The sequence below is a fragment of the Notechis scutatus genome, chromosome 5, assembly GCF_049901735.1.
Source record: "Notechis scutatus isolate UNSWTSFEM ecotype Mainland chromosome 5, rNotScu1.2, whole genome shotgun sequence".
NCBI lineage: Eukaryota > Metazoa > Chordata > Lepidosauria > Squamata > Elapidae > Notechis > Notechis scutatus.
This window is the reverse complement of record NC_142013.1, coordinates 39,119,127-39,141,006: the sequence shown is the minus strand read 5'-3', so window position 1 is coordinate 39,141,006 and position 21,880 is coordinate 39,119,127. Positions and strand designations below refer to the sequence as shown.

Here is a 21,880-nt window from a genome sequence, read left to right as displayed (position 1 = left end):
CTAACAAGCAGAAGAACCATCTGAGCGGATTCTACTACAGAATCCTTTTCTTTTTGCTATCATTCTTGTACTACCAAAGTTATAATGTTCAATGGATAAATTCACACTGTAAATTCACAACTCTTTAAACCACTCAGAAATAAGGCAATAAATCTTTCAAGTGTGGCCTAATATTAAATTCTTTAACTTATAGGTGTAAATTAATAAACAATGATCTTTTTTACTGATGAAATTAAGAATTCCTACGGAATTCATGGCCTACTCTTCTATGCATGACACACACTTGCTGAATTCATATTTTGCTTCATTCATATATTCGCTTAATCCATGATACTGAATTTTGCACTATTCTTTTCATCTGATCACATTTTTGAGTTGTAAATGCAATATTCCCTGATGTAAAGAAAAAGTAGCGAGGTTTTTTTTTCCCCAACTGCAACTTTAACATTAAATCCAGAGTACACAACATCTCCGAATCATTCTATCAAAGTGCAATAAACATTCTGCCATTTATCCCCTGGAGAAAGAGTATCAAACATAGCCTCACTGTTTTGGGGGTCTCTTTTTTCCTTTTCTTCTCTGATGAATTGAAGTTAGGTTGTTCTCTGTTTTTGTATGAAGAACCCCGGCTCAATTCCCTCTCGCTGTAAGGTGGCAGAGTATCTTCTCCTTCCTCTTGCTGTGGAGGTTGTTGCTGCTGCTGTTCTGCTTTGTAAGTTGATGGTGGTGACCAAGCATAGTAAGATCCTCCCCTTTGGCTGGATTGCGAACTGAGCTTTGAAGGTGTCTCACTATGTTCACCATTCTCATCATAGCTTCGTGATTTCCTTTCAAGAGCACTAGTGAGGTAGGAGTGATCATACTTCTGACTTCCTCCAGGTGTCCGACACACTAGCCTAGGCAGGTGTTTCTCTTCATGTAAACGTCTTCTGGGTGGGCTATATTTCCATCCCCGGTCTGGATCTGTTACTGGTTCACGGTTTCCTCCCCTGCGTTTGCCATAAAAATCATCTGAATTCTCTAGATGTTGTATTGACCCCACCCTTGATCCTGTTCTCTCAAAGTGTCGTGGCTCCTGACTCGCCTCAGTCCGATGGACCTGTTGACTGTAAGATTCGGCAAAGGCTGCTAATTCATCCATGGAGACAGCTGGCACTCCAAAAGAAAAATTCTTTCTTGAAAGCATTTCTGACTTTGATCTCTGCTGGCTGGGTAAGAGATAAAAGAGAAGTTTTAAAGTTTTGGTTTAATTTTTTTAGATTAATTATGTAACCTACTTGCTTGTTCAGCCAATGTAAGTAATTCCCAGATGAACATTTGAAATATTATAGCAGTCCTATACTTGTACTGACAGCACCCAAGTGAGCAGTGGAAAAGTTTTTTTTTTAATTGATTGCCCTATTTCTAGACCAGAGGAAAGTATATACCTAAACAAAGTCAAACCTTTTTATCTCTATAGTTTTCTATATCTAGGTTACCTGAAAAAGTTATTCTCCAAAGACCTCCAGTAGAGATCTTCTACCACCTGCTCCTTTCAATTGGATTTGCAGCTATTGAATTTTGACGTTTTGCCAGGCAAATCATCTGTTATGCTGTCGAACTATAGCTAAGAGACGTACAATAAGGGTAATCCACATGCATGACTCCAAGATATACATTTTAACCTCAGTACAAATAATGACTCAGACTTAAAATCACAGAGATGTAAACTGGTGGCTAGCATCTTATTGATCAGATATGAACAATCAACTAAAATAGTCCAAATATGTCATTTCTTACATCTCATCTTTCCTCCAAGTTGAGATAGCCTGGCTCAGAGAATGACTATTATTAAGCCAGGCATATGTTGGAGAAATCCTGATTTGGTAAATAGTACATATGACTAAGGTCTGACACAATAGTTGGTTGCAAGTTAAATGAAACAGCAGTACAATGTTTTGTGGGGGGCAAAAAAGAAAGAAAGAGGGAGTTGTACTTTATTTTGTGTCAATCATTTCAAATATCGCTCTATTTCTGAGTACAAAGGAATACATCTTATAAAATGTATTATCTTAAAGAAACCTCAAATCTGATTTGCTGAATGTGATACAGCGCCTAATCAACACTATCCAAATGGTTAACATATCAGTATGACTCCCTAAACAGGCTGTGCTTGGATGTTAGATGTTTTATGCTATCTGACAATGTCCAAAAGATAAAGTGCACAAAATACATTTACCAGATAAGAAAATGCTCTTTTACTGTGCTTCAACTGTGCAAACTACTTTGTAACTTATTATTATTAAATATATATATAACCCACCTTTCTGTTGTACAGCTCAAGATAGTATACATAATGTTCATTCCTCATAACAACAGCAGCGTGAGGCTGTTGAGCTGAGAGTGATTGGCATCCAGTCACTCAACTAGCTTTCATGCCTAAGGGAAGACCAACAATCACAGTCTCCCAGTTTCTAATCCAGTGTTTTAACCACTACGTCAAACTGACTTTCCTTATGTTTATCATATCCAGTGCAGTATATCAGATCTTTTAAACGCCTTGTGTTCATACTTGCTATTCATCCATATAAATCAGGAAAGTAAAAATACTGAAAAGCAATAACCTTGTTTCCACTTTCCCCCTTTGAACTTACCTCATTCTGAAGCTTCCTCTGTCTTCCCTGTAATCAGAACGTGTTTGTGGCCTGGATGTACCACTTCCACTAACGACCCCTGTCCAGTACTCAGCATCACCACCCGTGTCTCCTGAAGGAGGAAGTGCTTTCCTGCACATCTGACGGTAAGAGTGGCGGAAGTTGCCACCCCTGTCGTGTAAAGAACTGAGCTCTGAGATGGTGTTATTGTCTGGGATGAAAGATAGTAGTTATTGGAAAAGTGTTAGAGAAGATAAAATTTAACTGTGGTGAAGTTGCTAAGGAAGTAGTTTGCATCTATTATAGCTGAATCTGGGGAGATATATAAATCACCAACAGTTCATGTTTTAGGGGACCAGTTTCAGTTTCCGAGAACTGAGGATAGCAATATGTTCAACCTATCAACCGCAAATTTGATTTTTGTCCATTTTACTTATTACATGTAGCAGACAGGAACTGATGATATTGATCCAAAGAAAGGATAGCCTTAGAGTATCTTCACTGCTCTAAAAGAAGTGATGGTTTAATCCTTTCTAAAGACCATACTTGGGAGATTCTTGAGAACTATTGTCCTATTACAGATATCATTGCTTGGGCAAAATTTCTGATAAGATGATAGACAATTTATTTACGAGTTATTGGACAATATTGATACACTAGACCTGGTCCAGTTTGCTTTCAGGCCTGGTTTCGCACTGAAGTTACCTTGGTTTTTTTGCTAGATGACAGATTCAATGGATAAGACTGGATAAGTGCAACTTTCTATTCTCTCCTGGATTTAATCTTAGTACTTTGCCAACTACAGATGAAGTTGAAGGCATTATTTTTCAATGGCCCGGTGCCTACACCAGAAAAGATTAAAGGACTACAGAGCTCCTGGCTCCAGATCCATTTTATCACTCTTGTTTAATATCTATATTAATTCATTGGTACTGTCATCAGTAGATTTGGAGTTGAGTACCATCTGTATACTGATTATGTCTATAGCTCTCATTAGTACAGTTTTTTTGTAGATTACTTTTGCCTGGAATTAGATCAATAAGCAGAAGCTGAATTCAACAGATGGAAACACTGTAGATTGAAGGTCTAGGAACTGAAAAAATATTCGGTGCTGGGTGAGATTACTATTTATTCCCTATGAAGGAGTTTTGGGCTATTAAGATTCTTTTCTGTCACTTGCGTGCTGGCAGCTGCAACCTTTCTGATCAGGGACGATCAAGTTTAGAAAAAAATCCCATTGAGACTACATATTAAAAAGTAGCGCTTTTATAGTGAAGTCTGCTTATAGAACATATAAAACCAATGTGACATTTATATTATAATGTAAACATTTACATATGCATTATTTCTATGGTGTCAGAAATATGGGATCTCAGTAATACTTTTTCTGGAATGGTAGATAGATCAGCTCTGTGGAATTAACTATGCAGCTTTTCACAATGATTTGATATTTCCCACCCATCACCCCCATTGCTTATCCCTCTGCATGCAATGACATTTGGATCCTAGGCATTCCAATCTGGAGGGAACCTTTTTATAGTATTCTTAGTGGGTGGAAATGGCAGCATGTTCAGTGATGACTGTTGCAGAACACCATGTAATTTGCTAGTTTTTTCTCAGAACTGTGTTTAAAGTCATTCCTTCAGTCTGCCTATCAATTGATTGAGGCAGCCTTCATGTCTGAGACTGCTAGAATGTACTGGCTCTTATAAAATGAGTCTATTGAATGTGTATGCTAAAAATAGACAGTAGCAATTATTATTTTTTACATAAAAACCCCTGTATTCATCAAATCTGAGAGGTTTAAATGAGTCAATGCCTTGGGTTACTATTTAGTTTCACTTGAAATGATTGCTATGTACAGATAGGTATGAGATAAAGTATCCGTTGGTAGTAATTTGTGGACATGCACCTGCTATAATATTCTTTAGAAAAAAAACACTTCAATGAATGACTCAGTTATTCACAGTGAAACTTATTGGATTGAAATGGTAATATAGCTTATTTATCTTCTTCCTAAACTACTTGTTAAATCTTTTTAAAATCTGGTTTATAGAAAATTGGTTTAAGAGTGGATTATATTATATATTAATAATTTATGACAAACAACATTTAAACTATTTTAAAAAGTAAGCCATATATTTGATAGCTAAGCAATAGAGGAAATAGGCAGTTCTGATCTTTGATTCTCATTGAAGTATTTTATACAGCATAACATGCAGGGACTCATTTAATTGAATATTTTTGTACCTATTGAAAAAGTCACATGAAGTTTCGACCTCCTTCCAACTGCAATATATGAACCAGATAACGTGTTTATGTAACTTAATTTACACGATTAACAGATTTATCAAGCATCCAGAAAATTTCTCCTGAGGATTTTTTAAAATTAGCACACTATTTTGGAGGGAGCAATATATATTGCTAAAAACATCTGGAACCAGAATTACATAAAGGATAGGATATGGTGGTAAGCATGGCAGGGGGAAGTCTATATTAAAATTCCATAATATTTTAAATTCAAGAAAGGATGGCATTAGTTTGAAATAGTTGATAAAATTGTTTCTCACATCTTTCTCGCATCCTTCTGGCTGGGTCAAACTGAGCCAATTCTTTCTCAACATAGTATAGCACCTTCATTGAATCTCTGTCTTTGTCAGTTTGTATTCGGTAACCCTTGTGCACTGCATAGAGAAGTAAGTAATTAGTAAAGGTAGTCTTTCTAGGACACAAGTATCTAATATTCCATTAGGAGGTCATTGTCCTACGATGTATAACTGTCCTAGGAGTTTTTTAGTATTTGGAAATATATTTTATTAAATAATAAACCTTCACTAGCTACTGATAATGGAGGGGTTTCCAAATCCACTTCAAAGTGCTGTTTGTCACCTTTAAAGCCCTACTTGGGTCAACTTAACCTGTCTCTCTTTACCCTAGCTTTCTCTGAATTTCATCTGTCCATTCAGTAACATCCGACAGAGAGAGCTGGCTGGGAATCCCAGCATCAATGGAATGTAATCTTCACTGACCCCAATTTTCTTCATGATTTTCCTATTCCTTTAGAAATAGAAACATTCCCAGCTAGTTATCTGCCACAACTACCCCTAAATTCATTTTTAGACAGTCATAAAACAGCTCTTCATTTGACATTTAGAGACAAGATAATACTAAAATAACTTTACTGATTAGTCAATTGAGCATATTAAACAGGACAAGGAAATTCTATGCTTTCTAAATAGTAGTGCATCCAATTGATTGAATTATAACTGATTGTGTTTTAAATTTTATAATTTTAACATTCCAGAAATGAAATGGCATACCAACGAGAGAGTGGTATGAGAGAGTGGTATAAAGAGAGAGTGAGGGAGAGGGAGTGAGGGAGAGAGGAGGGGAGGGAGGGAGGGAGGGAGGGAGAGAGAGAGAGAGGGAGAGAGAGAGAGAGAGAGATTACCACTTTGTGTTCCTGCAACAGATTCACTTGGTGCCAAGGGAGGTAGATGTGACTTCTCTACAAGGACAGCATGAGATGGGACGCCACTACCCAAAACAGTAGGGATACAGTATGGACCTGGGATTGATGTGACTGCCGGAGGATATCCAGCTTTTGCAGCTTTTCCTGCTTCATACACTGAAAAAAATTTAGCAAACAAATGTATCAATCAGCAGCTGCCCTTTTCTTGTTTAGCTAGCAAATGACACTTAGTCAATCTTGGCTGATTGAAGGATTGGATTTGATCACTATTTGAATTGGAGACCATGAGGATTCTCAGGACTGAAGGCTATATTGGAAATGGAAATAGAAAACCTAAAATCATTAGCGGAGCACAAGTCAAAAGACTAGTTTTTCCTCAATCCTGGAAACCAGTATATAAGGGATTAAGCATTTTAATGGACATTTAGTGAACTCGTTTTAAAGAAGCAATCTCTCTAGAAGATATTCCAGAACATACTTTACATATTAGTGCCACAGGAAAATTCGGTTTTTGAACTGGTTATTTGTGCAACTTTGAGCACAAATTTTCAGTATCTTACAATGAAATTTGAAGAACCGAAAAGACAAGTCCAGGATATAAATGGAATTTGAAAAAAAACATAACCAGCCACTCTCTTGCTGAGCAGAGGCCTGAACTCAGTCACCTCATTTGCTATTTCCAACTCAGTGATTCTTCCCTTAATCTCATAGCAGTTTACTTTTACTACCACTGATAGCTTCAAGTTAGTATAAAAGAACAACTTATTGAACAGATATGGTAACAAAGTAGGACTAATACAAACAAAAATGTGCACAAAGAAATCATGTGAATGTTCTTTCTCACCATATAGTCATTTTGATTCAGAAAGATGAGTGCCATTTTATACATGCAGTCATTGAGAATTTAGAGGCATACCTATCTTCTCCAATACAATAATCCAGTTCTTTTTAACTAAGTGAATTTACAGATGAATTTAAATCTCATCTAGTTACCACTGTTGATTGAAGCCGCTGAAATGTTATGAAAAACATTCAAATCATCAAAAATTAAACAGCTGCTTTAAAAAAATAACACTTTTAAAAGTTAACATTGCAAACTCACACCCAATAGTGGCTTTGTGCTAACTGTTAATATACCTGCTAATTGAAACTGGAGAAACCTGCAAATTGCCTGTGCCATTCTCCATATTAATTCCAAAGATCTCAATACTTTAAGATGAGCTCTTGAGAAAACTTGTAGAATTGCAGATAAGAAGACTGACAAAATCTGGATGTGCTAGCAAAAAAACCCCTCACAATTAGGTACATTATCCTACACTAGCAGTACAAATAAATTGTAAACTTTGATAGTCAGCTATACAACAAGTTAAATAAAAAACAAAACAGTAACTTGTTTATACAAAAGGCCAAAGGAAGTTATACCAACAGATATGTTTTTAAAATGTTCTAAAGCAGGGCTCCCCAACCCCTGGGCTACAGACTGGTACAGGTCCATGGTCTGTAAGGAACCAGGCCATGCAAGCAATGAGCAAGCAAATGAAGCTTCGTCTGAAAAATCTAGCTTACATGCAAAACCATCCCCTCTTCCACCACCACCACCCAACCCCCATCCATGGAAAAATTGTTTTCCACAAAACAGGTTCCTGGTACCAGAAAGGAATCTCTCGCAATGTTTCCCAATCTCAGAAACTTTAAGATGCATAGGCTTTCATCTTAAAGTTACTGAGGTTGAAGAACAGTGTTCTAAAATGTCATAAAACAGACTAGTCCAACTTTATTCAACATCCAGTAGTTACAGTGGTTTCACCTAGACTGGGAATATCTTGCTGCTATCCCATAGGTAACAACATTGATATGAAATTTAGTCCTTTGAAAGGCCAGATAATTTAAATTTTACCTTTTTATATTGATTTTTATACTGTATGTATCCTAACTATAGCTTTCAAGCCCATGATTAGCAACTGTGCTTAGACTTATATACCACTTCACGGTGCTTTACAGCCCCCGCTAAGCAGTTTACAGAGTCAGCATCTTGCTCCCAACAATCTGGGTCCTCATTTTACTGACCTCGGGAAGATGGAAGGCTGAGTCAACCTTGAGCCGGTGAAAATCGAACTGCCAACTGCTGGCAGTCAGCAGAAATACCCTGCATTACTGTATTCTAACCCCTGCTCCACCACAGCTCTTAGCCCATAAATTTTCTTTATATAAAGAAATATACCAAACAGACAATGTATCTTGATGAAAGATTTGTTTACACTTTGATCCACATTGTAAAGTCACTCACATGCTCGTGGACAGCAGCAGGTATCTGGACAGCAAGGGCAACGAATGTAACAGCAGCAGTTATGAGGACAGCATTGGCACCAGCAAATGCCAACTAGGAGAAAGAAAAGGAAAAACCCCAGGATCACCAAGCCTACAAACATCCATTCTGTAAACAAAAAGAAGATACATGAATGAAAAGTTGGAGGTGTCTACCAATAACTGATTAATTGATCAATGAAATACAAATATTAAATAAATTTCACAATACATAGGCTGAAAACAAATGCTAATCTTTAGCTCATGATACTTATTTGATAAAACCAGTTTAAATTAAAACTAGACCCATGAATCTCAGTCCTAGGGCTATTTAAGACAGAGGAAGTAGTGTTTCCTGAGAGGGTCTATAAGGAGTAATACATTGTGTATAATCAAGGAAAATGGCAATATAATGACACATGTATGAAATGAAAAGCTCAAAATCCTCTTTTTGCTCATTTCAAATGGGTATTTGTTCTGCTAGTCAAAATTTGAATTTGTTAGCTGAATGAACAGCCAGAAAAATTGGGCATGGAGAGAGATGAGGATTTATCTAGAAAATAACTGACGTTAAAGTATGGGATCATTTTGATATATGATTAAGCTATGAAATAATGAATAAAATAATTAATTATGACATAATAAAAACAGTGGAACTATAATGTGCAATAATTCAAGCATCATAAACATTCATAATAAAAAATATCTTACAACAATAATCGATTTGTACAGTCTGGATACTCTCTGATATCTTGGTGATATCTTTGCAGTTGTTTCATTACCAAACTAGGTAACATTATCACCAAACTAGGTAACATTATCAGTTACTAGATAATGAAACAATTGCAAGAAAACTATCAAGTTCAGAGAACACCAAGGACCCCACAATTCAACTCAGAGCTACAAATATTCTCTTCTATAGTTTACTCTCTCCCGACGGAATTAAGCCGGAAGGGAGAGGATAAAGAAAATATAATTAATCTTGAAAATAGCCATTCCCAGACCAGCTATAAGGCTTTTATATTGTTTTTTTTTTTTTATTTGTTTGATACCTCAACAAATGAAATATAGCTTTTGTGGTCTTTCCTTTTTGAAGACTGAAATATCAATATGGAAAAAGCTTTTCTAAATTGGCGCTGGTCAATTACCAACAGACAATGGAACAGATGGAAATGGAAGAAGAACAACAAGGAAGAGACGAAGACGCCATCTTCATTGAATTCCAAAACTTATCTAAGGAAGAAGGAAGGAAGAGAGCAAGGAAAATGAAGGACTTAAGATCTAAAAAAACATTTGAGAAAGAGAAAAATATGATGCAAAGTAAATATAATGATAACAAACAAGAGAAAAAGGGAATGCAACAGAGAAGGGATCCCAGCAAGGCAGAGGTTAGAAGAAGAAGGGGGTAGGAAGATTTGGTGGGGGAAGAAAGAAAGGGGAAAGGCGGAGAAAAGCCTCAAAGCTTTAAAATTGGATGGGAGAAGAGGGATTTTTTTAGAGATAAAGGATGAAATATAATTTTCTGTAAGAAAGATTCTGCTAAGGTACAGAAGATGGTATTGTAACATTTATATTTGAAATAGTAAATTAGAATGCTTTAAGATTTAATAAGAAATTAAAATGTTGAAGTTTTTATTAATGATTGATTCTTAAAATGTAATAAAATATCGAAGGAAAGGAGGATACAATGTATTTAAACATTTTTGGTGGATAGAATGTACCAAGCAGAACCAAATTGGGTATTTGTTATGTTGAATGTTAATTTTACTAACTTAGGGGGAGGATAGAAAGGCATCATACTCTGATTAGTGATTTCAGGAGAAATTTTTTCTTTTATTATAAGAAGAGATAGAGGGATAAATGAATGGGCAAAAGATACAATTTAATGATTTAATTAAGATGGATTAAATAAGATAGAAATGTGAAGAGTGATATGTGTTATTATTTTAGCCCATGCAAAGAGAGGTAACTGGGGCCAAGGTACTTTACTAAAAGATTTTTTTTATGTTTGTTTGTGTTTGTTTGTGTTTTATGAGAATATTGGGGAAATTATTGTAGAAAAACAGGGAAAGATTCAATATGTAATGATTTGTTTGTTGTTGAAACTTTTAATAAAACTTGTTTTAAAAAAAAAAAAGAAATATACCAAACAGACAATGTATCTTGATGAAAGATTTGTTTACACTTTGATCCACATTGTAAACAGTCACTCACATGCTCGTGGACAGCAGCAGGTATCTGGACAGCAAGGGCAACGAATGTAACAGCAGCAGTTATGAGGACAGCATTGGCACCAGCAAATGCCAACTAGGAGAAAGAAAAGGAAAAACCCCAGGATCACCAAGCCTACAAACATCCATTCTGTAAACAAAAAGAAGATACATGAATGAAAAGTTGGAGGTGTCTACCAATAACTGATTAATTGATCAATGAAATACAAATATTAAATAAATTGCACAATACATAGGCTGAAAACAAATGCTAATCTTTAGCTCATGATACTTATTTGATAAAACCAGTTTAAATTAAAACTAGACCCATGAATCTCAGTCCTAGGGCTATTTAAGACAGAGGAAGTAGTGTTTCCTGAGAGGGTCTATAAGGAGTAATACATTGTGTATAATCAAGGAAAATGGCAATATAATGACAGACATGTATGAAATGAAAAGCTCAAAATCCTCTTTTTGCTCATTTCAAATGGGTATTTGTTCTGCTAGTCAAAATTTGAATTTGTTAGCTGAATGAACAGCCAGAAAAATTGGGCATGGAGAGAGATGAGGATTTCCATCTAGAAAATAACTGACGTTAAAGTATGGGATCATTTTGATATATGATTAAGCTATGAAATAATGAATAAAATAATTAATTATGACATAATAAAAACAGTGGAACTATAATGTGCAATAATTCAAACATCATAAACACTAATAATAAAAAATATCTTACAGCAATAATCAATTTGTACAGTCTGGATACTCTCTGATATCTTGGTGATATCTTTGCAGTTGTTTCATTACCAAACTAGGTAACATTATCACCAAACTAGGTAACATTATCAGTTACTAGATAATGAAACAATTGCAAGAAAACTATCAAGTTCAGAGAACACCAAGGACCCCACAATTCAACTCAGAGCTACAAATATTCTCTTCTATCAATAATTAATCTTGAAAATAGCCATTCCCAGACCAGCTATACTTTTATTGTTTGGCACCTCAACAAATGAAATATAGCTTTGTGGTCTTTCTAAATATCAATAGAAATGAAGCTATCTTTAATTTGAATACAAGCTAAAATGATGACTATTTTATGTAAATAAAAATATGACTTTATTGAATTTATGAAGAAGTCTGTAGTGTTGAAAAAGAACTATTAGATTTTTTAAGTACATTTAATCTTATCCAAAAGACCAGGAAACAATTTAACAATTCTTTCTTAATTTATGTTTACACTAGAATATATACATCCAATTGTTGTAAACGGGTATCAGCATCTAAGAAAAATGTAATTAAATTACAGTAGGCTAGGTATAAAAGGATAGTAATGGAATCAAAATTCCCTAATATGGTGCTGTCCATAAATGTTGGTATTCAAATCAAATGAACCCAGGCATTCTTGTTGGGAATGAAATCGATACATCTCAATAAAACGTATTGGTGAAATCTGCTCTGAATATGGTATGAGATAAAGAATGGCCAGACTTTATATTGCCAGGATTTTATTTTATTTTTTTAGCAGGAGGGCCAAAGCAGGAAAGATGATGATGCAAAGAAAGTAGACCCTTGCAACACACTCATGAAAATAATTTCTTTTTTTTTATGGTTTAAATGGGAAGATTGTTTTAAGAATACAGTAAATTTGATCTCTAAATAATGTAAGCTTCCTTACTGAACATGGTGTTAAACAATAATAGTAACCTATAAAATGAGGCTTCGGGTTGACATGCACACAGCATTTCAAATTCACTGAACCATGATCTTAATATTTGCCTGAATCAATTATACTAATAATTGGAAGAAGAAAGTTTATATACTTCAAATAGTATTTAGAATATAAACATACTTCTCATGAAGTATCCATATTCACTTACACAATCCTAGCCTCTGAGTCATTGGGAGGGAAGGCAAGATATAAATCTAATTTAAAATATCAATAAAACACTCTTTTTACATCTCATCTTGATCTGTTAAAACCTTACTACTCCCACCTACTCTCTATAAATTGCAAAACGTTATTGAAGAGGTAAGGAACTGAGACTACAAGTAAAAGTAAGAAATACATTCACAAACAAGGTACAGTAGAAAACAGAAGAACAGAAAGTGTTAGATGGAAGAGTACCTGACATAATATCCACAGCAAAACTGGGTAAGAGACCAGCAAGCATCCCTGTCCTGCCTAGAAAAGACCAGGAGGAATGGGAAGAAGGAAATTAGTGCAGGAAAATCATTCCCCATTAACATTAAGCTCATAGAACTGCATAATAATAAAGCCTATATATGCTCTTTTAGAATATTGATCATCGCTGCTGTTTCTCATGATGTAAGTACGTATGATGAAATGCTTACTGTTTTACATATTGTAACAAGTTCATTATAATATTCCATATATAATGCTGCAATATGCTACCTGATACCATAAGGCTTTGACAGATACTCTTTTGTGTTTTCTTGACCATTACCTATTGATAAGTTACCTAAGTTTCTTCAAAAGTTACCCACAATACTGTCCATATTAGGTTGAACTTACTGTATACATGAATATTGTATTTCTGTTCTGCATTTTATATTTGATCCAGCATGGATAACTTTATGTTTTGACTTTCATTAAGTTTCACTGGCAAAATTTTACACGCAACTTAGGTAGATTTTAATATCATATGCTTTATCTTAACTAAGCAGGAGGCAACATCACTTGGGCTTAATCAGGTTGTCATCAGCACAAGAATGCAGGTGGAAATACAGTAATTGCTCTTTTACCAAATCAAGATTTTCCTTACAGGACCCTCCCACAAGATGCTTGCTGAACAGTAAGAAGATTTTTCTCTCCTGCCAATGATCTGCTGATTTTGCTGCCAAAGTTGGCTGTTTGGCTGTGCTGCTCCCTGGATTTCAAGAAGCACTTAGGAATGACCAAAGGAGACTTTTGGATAACCATGAAGCCGCCTGGAAAGAGGAATCTTGAAGATTGCAATTCCCAGTAAGAGAGGCCGGAAAGTCAGGTGATCCATCTTTTCCTCTTGGCTGATCATTTTTTTAAGCAAGACTGGGTTTTAACTACTTGAAGTTTCTATTTTACTTTGCTTTTTATCTCTAAAAGTTAATCGACTGGTTGAAGGCTGACTTTTAATCACCTGCTAGACCTTATCTGTTTTCTCTTGTCTCTTTTTTTGGATCTATTTTGCTGTTTTGAATAACTATTCCTTTTCCGTAAGGAAGTTAAGTCATGTTCTTGGGGAGTGAAAGTGTTTTGACTTGATTTACATTTATATTGAACTTTCACTATAGGGATTTTGCATTTTATTAATTTGCAAAAAGTTTGGAGCTTATTTTTAAAAATAATTCTTATTTTGGATTGAAATATCAAAAAAAAATCCTCCCTGTTTTTCTATCCATTTTTACTGTAAAGAATATCACTTCAGCATTCTTTGTTCTCTGTCCTTGAAGAGCTTTCTTATCTTGGGTTGCTAAACTACAAGAGAGCAAATAATGTATCCATTTACAGACAAACAACTGGGGCTGGCATTTGCAAAAAGACTGCTTTTTAGCATACAAACCCAATTTGAAAACTTTTTTAAAAATTTGACAAAATAACAATGCTACAAAGAATGCCCAGATGCAAGTAACTGCAGTTAAACCAGATTTACAAAAGGAACTTGGTTTGAAATTGGCAAATTCGGTGGAGAACACTGAAAGAAATATGGACCTTACAAACTTAGAACTGACTGAATGGATAAGTGATAAATTTGTCTTCCTTAAGAAGACTGAAGGAGATTAGGGAGTGGATTTATTATATTAAACTGGAAAACAATTTCATCTGGACTCTTTTGGAAGATAGATCGATTTTGGAGAATGGATTTATTACATTTAACCAATTGATAAGAGATATTATTTAGAAGAAAATAAGGATATTTGATCCAGGACAAATCAGAGTTAACTGCTGGAATACTTTGGGATAAATAAGAAGCTGTTATAAACTTTCTATAAATTAAATACAAAAATATATTGTTAACAGAGGGTTTTGAAATTTTAATCTTTTTTGTTATCCTTTCTGTTATTGTTGTTATTAGTTTAACAGAAAGATGACAGGTTAATAATTTTCAAATGAAGTTAGAAGTTTAAAAGTTTTGGGCCTGTTTGGCAGGGGGCGGAAAACTAATGTTGTTGAATTATATTTAATCAGTGTTAAACTAGTGGAAATAATATGTGTATATGTGTTTATGTCCTTTTTTAATGTACTTTTTAATGTCGTTTTGTTTTTTTGTTCATTTCTGTAAAAAACCTTTTTAGGGAGGAGTTTTGTATTTTAATTTTTTTATAAAAATTCGAGATAAGAAATATTTTTCTTTGTAAATGGACTACGGCTATATTTCTATATCAATTGAGGTTAATTCTTAAAGCTCAGTGCAAAGGTTATGGCTAATTTAATCTCTGATAAACAACATGAAGTCTTCTGCATTATGCATAGAACTAGGAACCCTGGTGGTGCAGTGGTTAAATCGCAGTATTACAGGCAACCTCTGTCCACAGCCTGGAGCTTGATGGGGCTCAAGGTTCACTTATTCTTCCTTACTTCCAGGGTAAGGAAAGCTGTGCCACCAAGGTTGGTAAAATGAGGAGCCAGATTGTTGGGGAAATATGCAAATAATGCTTGCACTGTAAATTGCTCAGAAAATGCTGGGGTGGTATATAAGGCTAAATGCTATTGCTATTATATATATTCTTGTAATACATCCAGGCACTGTTATACACATTTTAAATGGCTATGCTTTCTGCATCTATTATTACAGCTTGGATTATTACAGCTTGAACTCATTTCAATTTTTTTACATTTAGGCCACTCATTGCTCAGCTAACATTTGCATGATTTGAATTTAAATTTCTAACTACCGTTTTGTTTTTTGGAACTACATATTTCATCTTTCATGTTTTGTTATAAGAAGCATAATAAAAAAGAACACTGCTGCAAAACATGGGATAAGCTTCATTTAAAAAAAACTTTGCAGTTTCATAAGTGTGGTGAATATAAAAGTCATTACATGAGCAGAATTTATTATTACCATTCAGATTTTATATTGTATGTTGTTGAATTCCATGTACATATATGTATATAATTGATTTAGGTGTATGCAGTACTTTCATATAAGGTTTGAGAACTGATTCCAAATAGATTTGACATCTTCCAAGCAGACAGATCTGAGAATTTTCAACAGGTTGCACTGGCAGGAGCACTGATGATATTACCTAGTTTTGGGTAATAAAACAACTTGGGCAAGAAACAAACAACTTCAGAAAGCACCAAGGACCCCTCAATTTTCAACAACCATTTAAGGCAGGATCAGTAGGAAATATTAAAATTAAAGCAATAGGGATAGAGATAAATATGCATCAGAGTCTGCAATCTTCAGAGTCTGTTCCCCAGTCACTCTTAAGGCACAATGAACAAGTATGGAGGCCTTTTAATGCATAAATCCATGAGGCATACGTTTGCTTCTATAGCATTGTACTTGTAGAAGAAAACCTTAAATTCCACTGGTATAGATCAGAAAAGAAGTAGATAGCATTCAGTAAATAAAAACAACTCAGTCTGACTTGAAATGCTTTAGAACCTTTTCTTCACCATAAGCCAGGGGTCCCCAACCACCGGTCCGCGGACGGCCTGAGTCCGCGGAACAAGTCCTGCCGGGCCGCTGGTTGCTGGGTGCCGCCATCTTTTTGGATGAAAAGTGCTTCCGGTGAGCTTTTCGGTAGAAAGCTCACCGGGCTTTCATCAAGATGGCGGCAGCCACGCTCCGGTGAGCTTTCCGGGTAGAAAGCTCACCGGAAGCACTTTTTCATCAAAAAAAGATGGCGCGCGTCAGCGCTTCGGTGAGCTTTTCCGGGTAGAAAGCCATTTCTACCGGAAAAGCTCACGGCAGCTTATGGCCCCGCATGCACGATGAAAAAGTGCTCGGAGAATCACGAACACTTTTCATCAAAAAGATGGCGGCACCCAGCTGATGCCGGTACCGGTCCGTGGCGCCCAGCTGATGCACGGTACCGGGCAACATAAAAAGGTTGGGATCACTGCCATAAGCATGGCCATGCAGCCCCAAGATTTAACTCAAGATTTAAATCATAACATTTCTTCAAGCCCTCATGGACCCTCTGTGACAACATTGTGCCCTCCCACAGAGGTCCAAAAACCACAGGTTGAACTGCTTTAGAAAACCAAAGTTCTTTGTTGTGCTACCCAAAGAAAAACAGATTACTGGAAGATGCACAAACAAGTATGCATGGTATGCAGGAAAGGCAAAGTGTCTGCCAAAAAGTGTCCCTAAGTTCTGGAAATTTCCAAATTCCAATTTTGGTTCTCTGAACAGACACCAAATCCTTATTATTTGTGAATTACAGAAAACCCAATAAAGAATCAATGTTTATCAGCTGGATTAATTTTGATAAATAGCATTATAATTAGTTTCAAAGCATCTTCATGAAGAACATGTCTATATTATTTAATTATAATAGTTAATTATAACTGCACCGATCTAGTTTGGTAATGAAACATCTACAAGAAAACCACAAAACTCAGAAAGCACCAAAGACCCCACAATTATAATTGTCCACTGCCACAGCTAAAATATGCACTACATTCATACATACTTTTCTAACTATGTTTTGGTGATCTGTATAAGCTTTAGAAGCCATATTAACAGCAGAAACTTCCATGCTGCCACATTCCTGTGCCTGGGAAATTAGGAGTGGGGATTTTTAGAGTATTAATAATAGCATTCTTCTTCTTTTTTATTTGGTTTATCAATTGCTTACAAGATAATAGGTATAAGTAAAAAACATAGTTATGAATACATTGATACATATAAGAAAAATAAAAGAAACAAAAGGACAGGGACAGTATGCTTAGTTAGAGGGTTGGTGTGCTTATGCATGCCCCCTACAGACCTCTTAGGAAAGGGTGAGGTCAATAGTAGACAGTCTAAGGTGAAAGGTTTTGGAGTTTGGGGAAGAAACCACAGAGTCAGGTAAGTATTCAGACATTGACCACTCTGTTGCTGAAGTCGTATTTCCTGCAATCAAGTTTGGTGCGATTAACCTTGAGTTTGTATCTATTGTTTGCTCTTATGTTGTTATGGTTGAAGCTGAAGTATTCATTGACAGGTAGGACATTGCAATGTATGATTTTATATACTATACTTAGATCGGACTGAAGGCGGCATAGTTCTAGATTTTCTAGGCCTAGAATTTCAAGTCTGGTGCATAAGGTATTCTGCAACGAGTAGAGGAATGGAGAACTCTTCTTGTGAAATATTTCTGGACTTTCTCAACTGTGTTAATATCAGATACGTAATGTGGATTCCAGACTGATGAGCTGTATTTGAGTATTGGTATAGCAAATGTTTTGTATGCTAGATAGTAGTGTAATATTACCAGAGAAAAAGCTATGCAGGATTAGATTAACAACTCTTAATGCCTTTTTGGCTATGTAGTTACAGTGGGCTCTAGCACTTAGGTCATTAGAGATGAGTACTCCAAGATCCTTGACAGAGTTTGGATCATCAATAAAGTCTTGACTATTCAGCCTGTATTTTATTTTCTGATTTTTTTGCCAATATGTAGGACAGAGCATCTATTTGTTGAGATTTGAAGTTGCCATTTGTTTGATCATTCTGATACATAGTCAAGGTCTTTTTGAAGAGTAGCAGTATTGTCTCTGGTGTTGAATAGCTTTACATCATCAGCGAAGAGAACGCAGTTGCTCTTAATATGATCACAGAGGTTAAGTAGAGTAAAAAGAGAGTTGGTCCTAAAACACTGCCGTGGGAGACACCACTGTTGACAGGTACAGAATTTGAGAGGACGCTCCCAATTTTGACCATTTGTTGTCTGTTTGATAGGAATGCTTCTATCAAGTTATGCAGGTGTCCAGAGATACCATAAGATTTTAGTTTTAGGAGTAGTTTGTTGTGTACCACTGAATCAAAGGCTTTACAGAAGTCTATGTAGATTGCATCTATTGCTTTGCCCTGATCGAGTTGTGTAGTCCATATGTTTTTGCAGTGTAAGAGTTGCAGATTACAGGATAGTTTTTTTCTGAAACCACATTGTTTATTAGAGAGTAGATTGTTTGTCTCTAAGTGGAGGATAATGGATTGGTTAATAATTGATTCCATGACTTTACAGGTGATGCAGCATAAAGAGATTGATCTGTAATTTTAAACTAGCTGGGGTCTCCCTTTTTGAAGATGAGGATGACCATGGCTTGTGACCATAGTTTTGGCAAGGAGCTGGTCCTAAAAGATTTTTTCAAAGATTATGCTTAGAGGTTCGGCTATGGCAGTGGATAGCTTTTTAAAGAAGTAGGCACATATTCTGTCCGGTCCAATAGATAGAGATGGTTTTAGACTGCATAGTGCTTTTTCAACATTGTCTTAAAATTGATATGTATTAGATCATTTAGTTGATCTAATTGATATGTATTAGATCATTTAGTTGTCTGTGGTTCGAACTAAGAAATACTGGGCATGATCCATTGCTGTTTACAAATACTGAGCCAAAGAATGTGTTAAAGAGGTTGGCTTTAATAGTGTCGTCATTGCAGTCTTTACCATTAGGTCCTTTCAGGGTGTGATGGACCTTGAGTCTTTTAGTTTGTGGTTTATAAAATTGTAGAAAGCGTGCATGGAATTGGTGCGTAGAAGGTTTTCCTCTTGTTTAATGTGATAATTGGTGCATTCAGTCTTTATCTGGTGGCATAAATTTTTGTATCAGCTTTTGAAGTTGGCAATGTGACCAGATTTGTTTTTCCGCCAAAGTGATCTCTTTGTGGATTGAAGCTTTCTTATTGTTGTGGGTAATCTGTTTTTTCTGGTTTGGGGAGTTGTTATTGGTACATATAGTTTGATGACTCATTTGACTTCAAGTAAAAATATGTTGTAATGGTCTTCAACAGTAATAGAATAGAATAGAATAGAATAGAATAGAATAGAATAGAATAGAATAGAATAGAATAGAATAGAAATTGCCAATCAAGGGATGAGAGATCGTTGTCTATAAGATCATAGTTGCCTTTTTTGAAGTTATAATTGAGGATCACATCGTTGTGTTGATTTTTGTGTGGACGTATGTTGAGACAAAAGTCAATCATGCCGTGGTCACTGTTGGAAAAGGGTTCTTTAATTTGTATTCCGTAAATTGAATTCAAACTATTGCAGAAGATAAGGTCGAGGCAGTTGTTAAGTCTAGTATTGTTGGTTACTAGTTGTTCCAGTCCCAGGTTTGTTACAGCATTGTAGAAGGTTGCATGCATGTGTTCAGTTTTACATTCGTTTAGGGTCCAGTTAATGTGAAGTAGATTGAAGTCACCAAGAAAGATAAAAGTGTGTGAGCAGGATGTTGCCCATGTTAGTAGTGAATTTAGCTTGTTTACATGTTCGATGTCATAATCAGGGGCTCTATAACATAGTAAGAATCGAAATGTGATATTTAAGGACACTTCACAGACGATGGTCTCAGGAATAGCAAGCTCCTGGGTAACTTGGATGTTTTTTAGATGTAGGGACTTTTTATAGAAGATAGCAATACCACCTCTTCTACAGATTTCACGATCTGATCGGTAAACATGATAGTCTCTTACTGTGGTAATGGAGTCAGGGAGAGATGCATTGAGCCATGTTTCACAGACAAATATGATGTCGAATTTAGCCATATTTAGTAAGAGAAGAAATTCAGGTATTTTATTCACAAGGCTTCTTGCATTTAAGGCGAGCTGTAGTTGGAATTGAAGTAGTTAGGGGCATGCGTGCCTAGTTTTGAGCGATAGTGGGTTGGATAAGGTAGGGTTGGATGTGGAGTTGTGGGTTGTATGACTTACTTTTGATAAATCAGCGTGGTAGTCAATGTACAGATCCTTCTCTCCATTGTCTAGATGTCTTTTGAGTTCATTGCGGAGTTCACGGGAACGGATTCTTTGTAGTATGGATAAGTCTGGTCTTGAGCGAAGTTTTTTGTGGCTGGGATTGGTTTTTGCAATGGCGTTTATTGTATGAATGAATATGCATTTGCTGGACTCATTTTTGCTTACAACTCTACAAAATTTTGGTGCCACCGAGCCATGATTGTATTTGAACTCTGGGCCAACTCTGGTTATTTTAATGATATCTTCAGGAGAGATGTCTGTTGTATTTGAGTCCCTTATGATATTGCAAACTTGGTGATGTATTCTGATTCGTTGGTGTCTTCAAGACCAATAAGATGGCATTTGGACGTTTCTGATCACGTTCCATGATGTCTCTGATGAGTAAGGGGATATCATTTGTGGAATTATTTGATGGAATAGTAATTATTTGTGGTTGTGTTTTAGTGGTTATTTTTGGTTGTAGTTGTGATTGTAGTTGACGTAGTAGTTGCGGTAGTGGTTGTTGGGTTGGGATTTGATTTTGAGCTGATAGATAGTTGCTTATTAGTGCTGTATATATTTTTTTCAAGAGAAATTAAGCTTTCTTGCATAATTGTTTCAAAACGTGTCGCTAAGCGTTTTTCTATTGAGTGCATGAGTGATTCTATGCTATCAACTCTGTGAGGCAGGGTACTTGGTTTGTTTAGCTTAGGAAAACATGATGGACATAGACAAGGGAATGTATCTGATGCTTTTAGAAGATCAGCTACGTCCTTGTTTAAGTTTAAGCAGGCAAGGTGGGCTTGATTGTCAAATAGGTAGCATTTGATGTTATTTTAGCTTTCATTGATGGTTTTAAGACATCTGAAGCATGTACTGGGAGGTCATTGGTAGAGATATTATTTTTTTGTTGTTGTTTGGTAGTGGAGGATTTGGAGTTTCTGGAGTTTCTGGCTGGCATAATCAATGACAATAGTACACTAAACAATTACAATAGCTAATTAATGTGATAGGTAGACAGTTACTTAATGAATGTTGGTAATTAATAAATGTTAATTGATAAGTTAGAGAACAAATCAAAAGTAAGATTACTTATTACTTAAACTAAATCAATCAACTTATTACTAAGAATCAATCAATCGACTAGATAATCAATGATACAGTATTAAATCTCTATCAGTTCAATGAATCAGTAAATTAGTGGTCATTTAACAATTAATTATTATACTATTATATAATAAATCAACTATTATAGACAAAGCATTATCTATAAATATTTGGACTTGAGGTACTGAAATAGTGGAGGTAGTGAAGTATTGGAGGTTTGTTGTGTAAAGTTCCTTTGTTTTTCCTTAAAGCCACG

The 21,880-nt window shown here is 35.6% G+C and overlaps 1 protein-coding gene across 2 annotated transcripts in view; it reads right to left on the bottom strand.

The window, feature by feature from the left end:
* ILDR2 (immunoglobulin like domain containing receptor 2) overlaps positions 1-21,880 on the bottom strand; it is a 60,185-nt gene that overhangs the window by 2,853 nt on the left and 35,452 nt on the right. Inside the window, exons 4-9 of one of the 2 annotated variants that reach the window (XM_026664058.2) lie at positions 12,748-12,804; positions 10,624-10,770; positions 6,085-6,261; positions 5,204-5,317; positions 2,634-2,844; positions 548-1,208 (exon numbers count right to left, since the gene is read on the bottom strand). In XM_026664058.2, coding sequence (XP_026519843.2) covers positions 548-1,208; positions 2,634-2,844; positions 5,204-5,317; positions 6,085-6,261; positions 10,624-10,770; positions 12,748-12,804 — 1,367 coding nt within the window. The remainder of the gene's footprint in view (positions 1-547; positions 1,209-2,633; positions 2,845-5,203; positions 5,318-6,084; positions 6,262-10,623; positions 10,771-12,747; positions 12,805-21,880) is intronic. The other variant, XM_026664059.2, reaches the window with a different exon arrangement.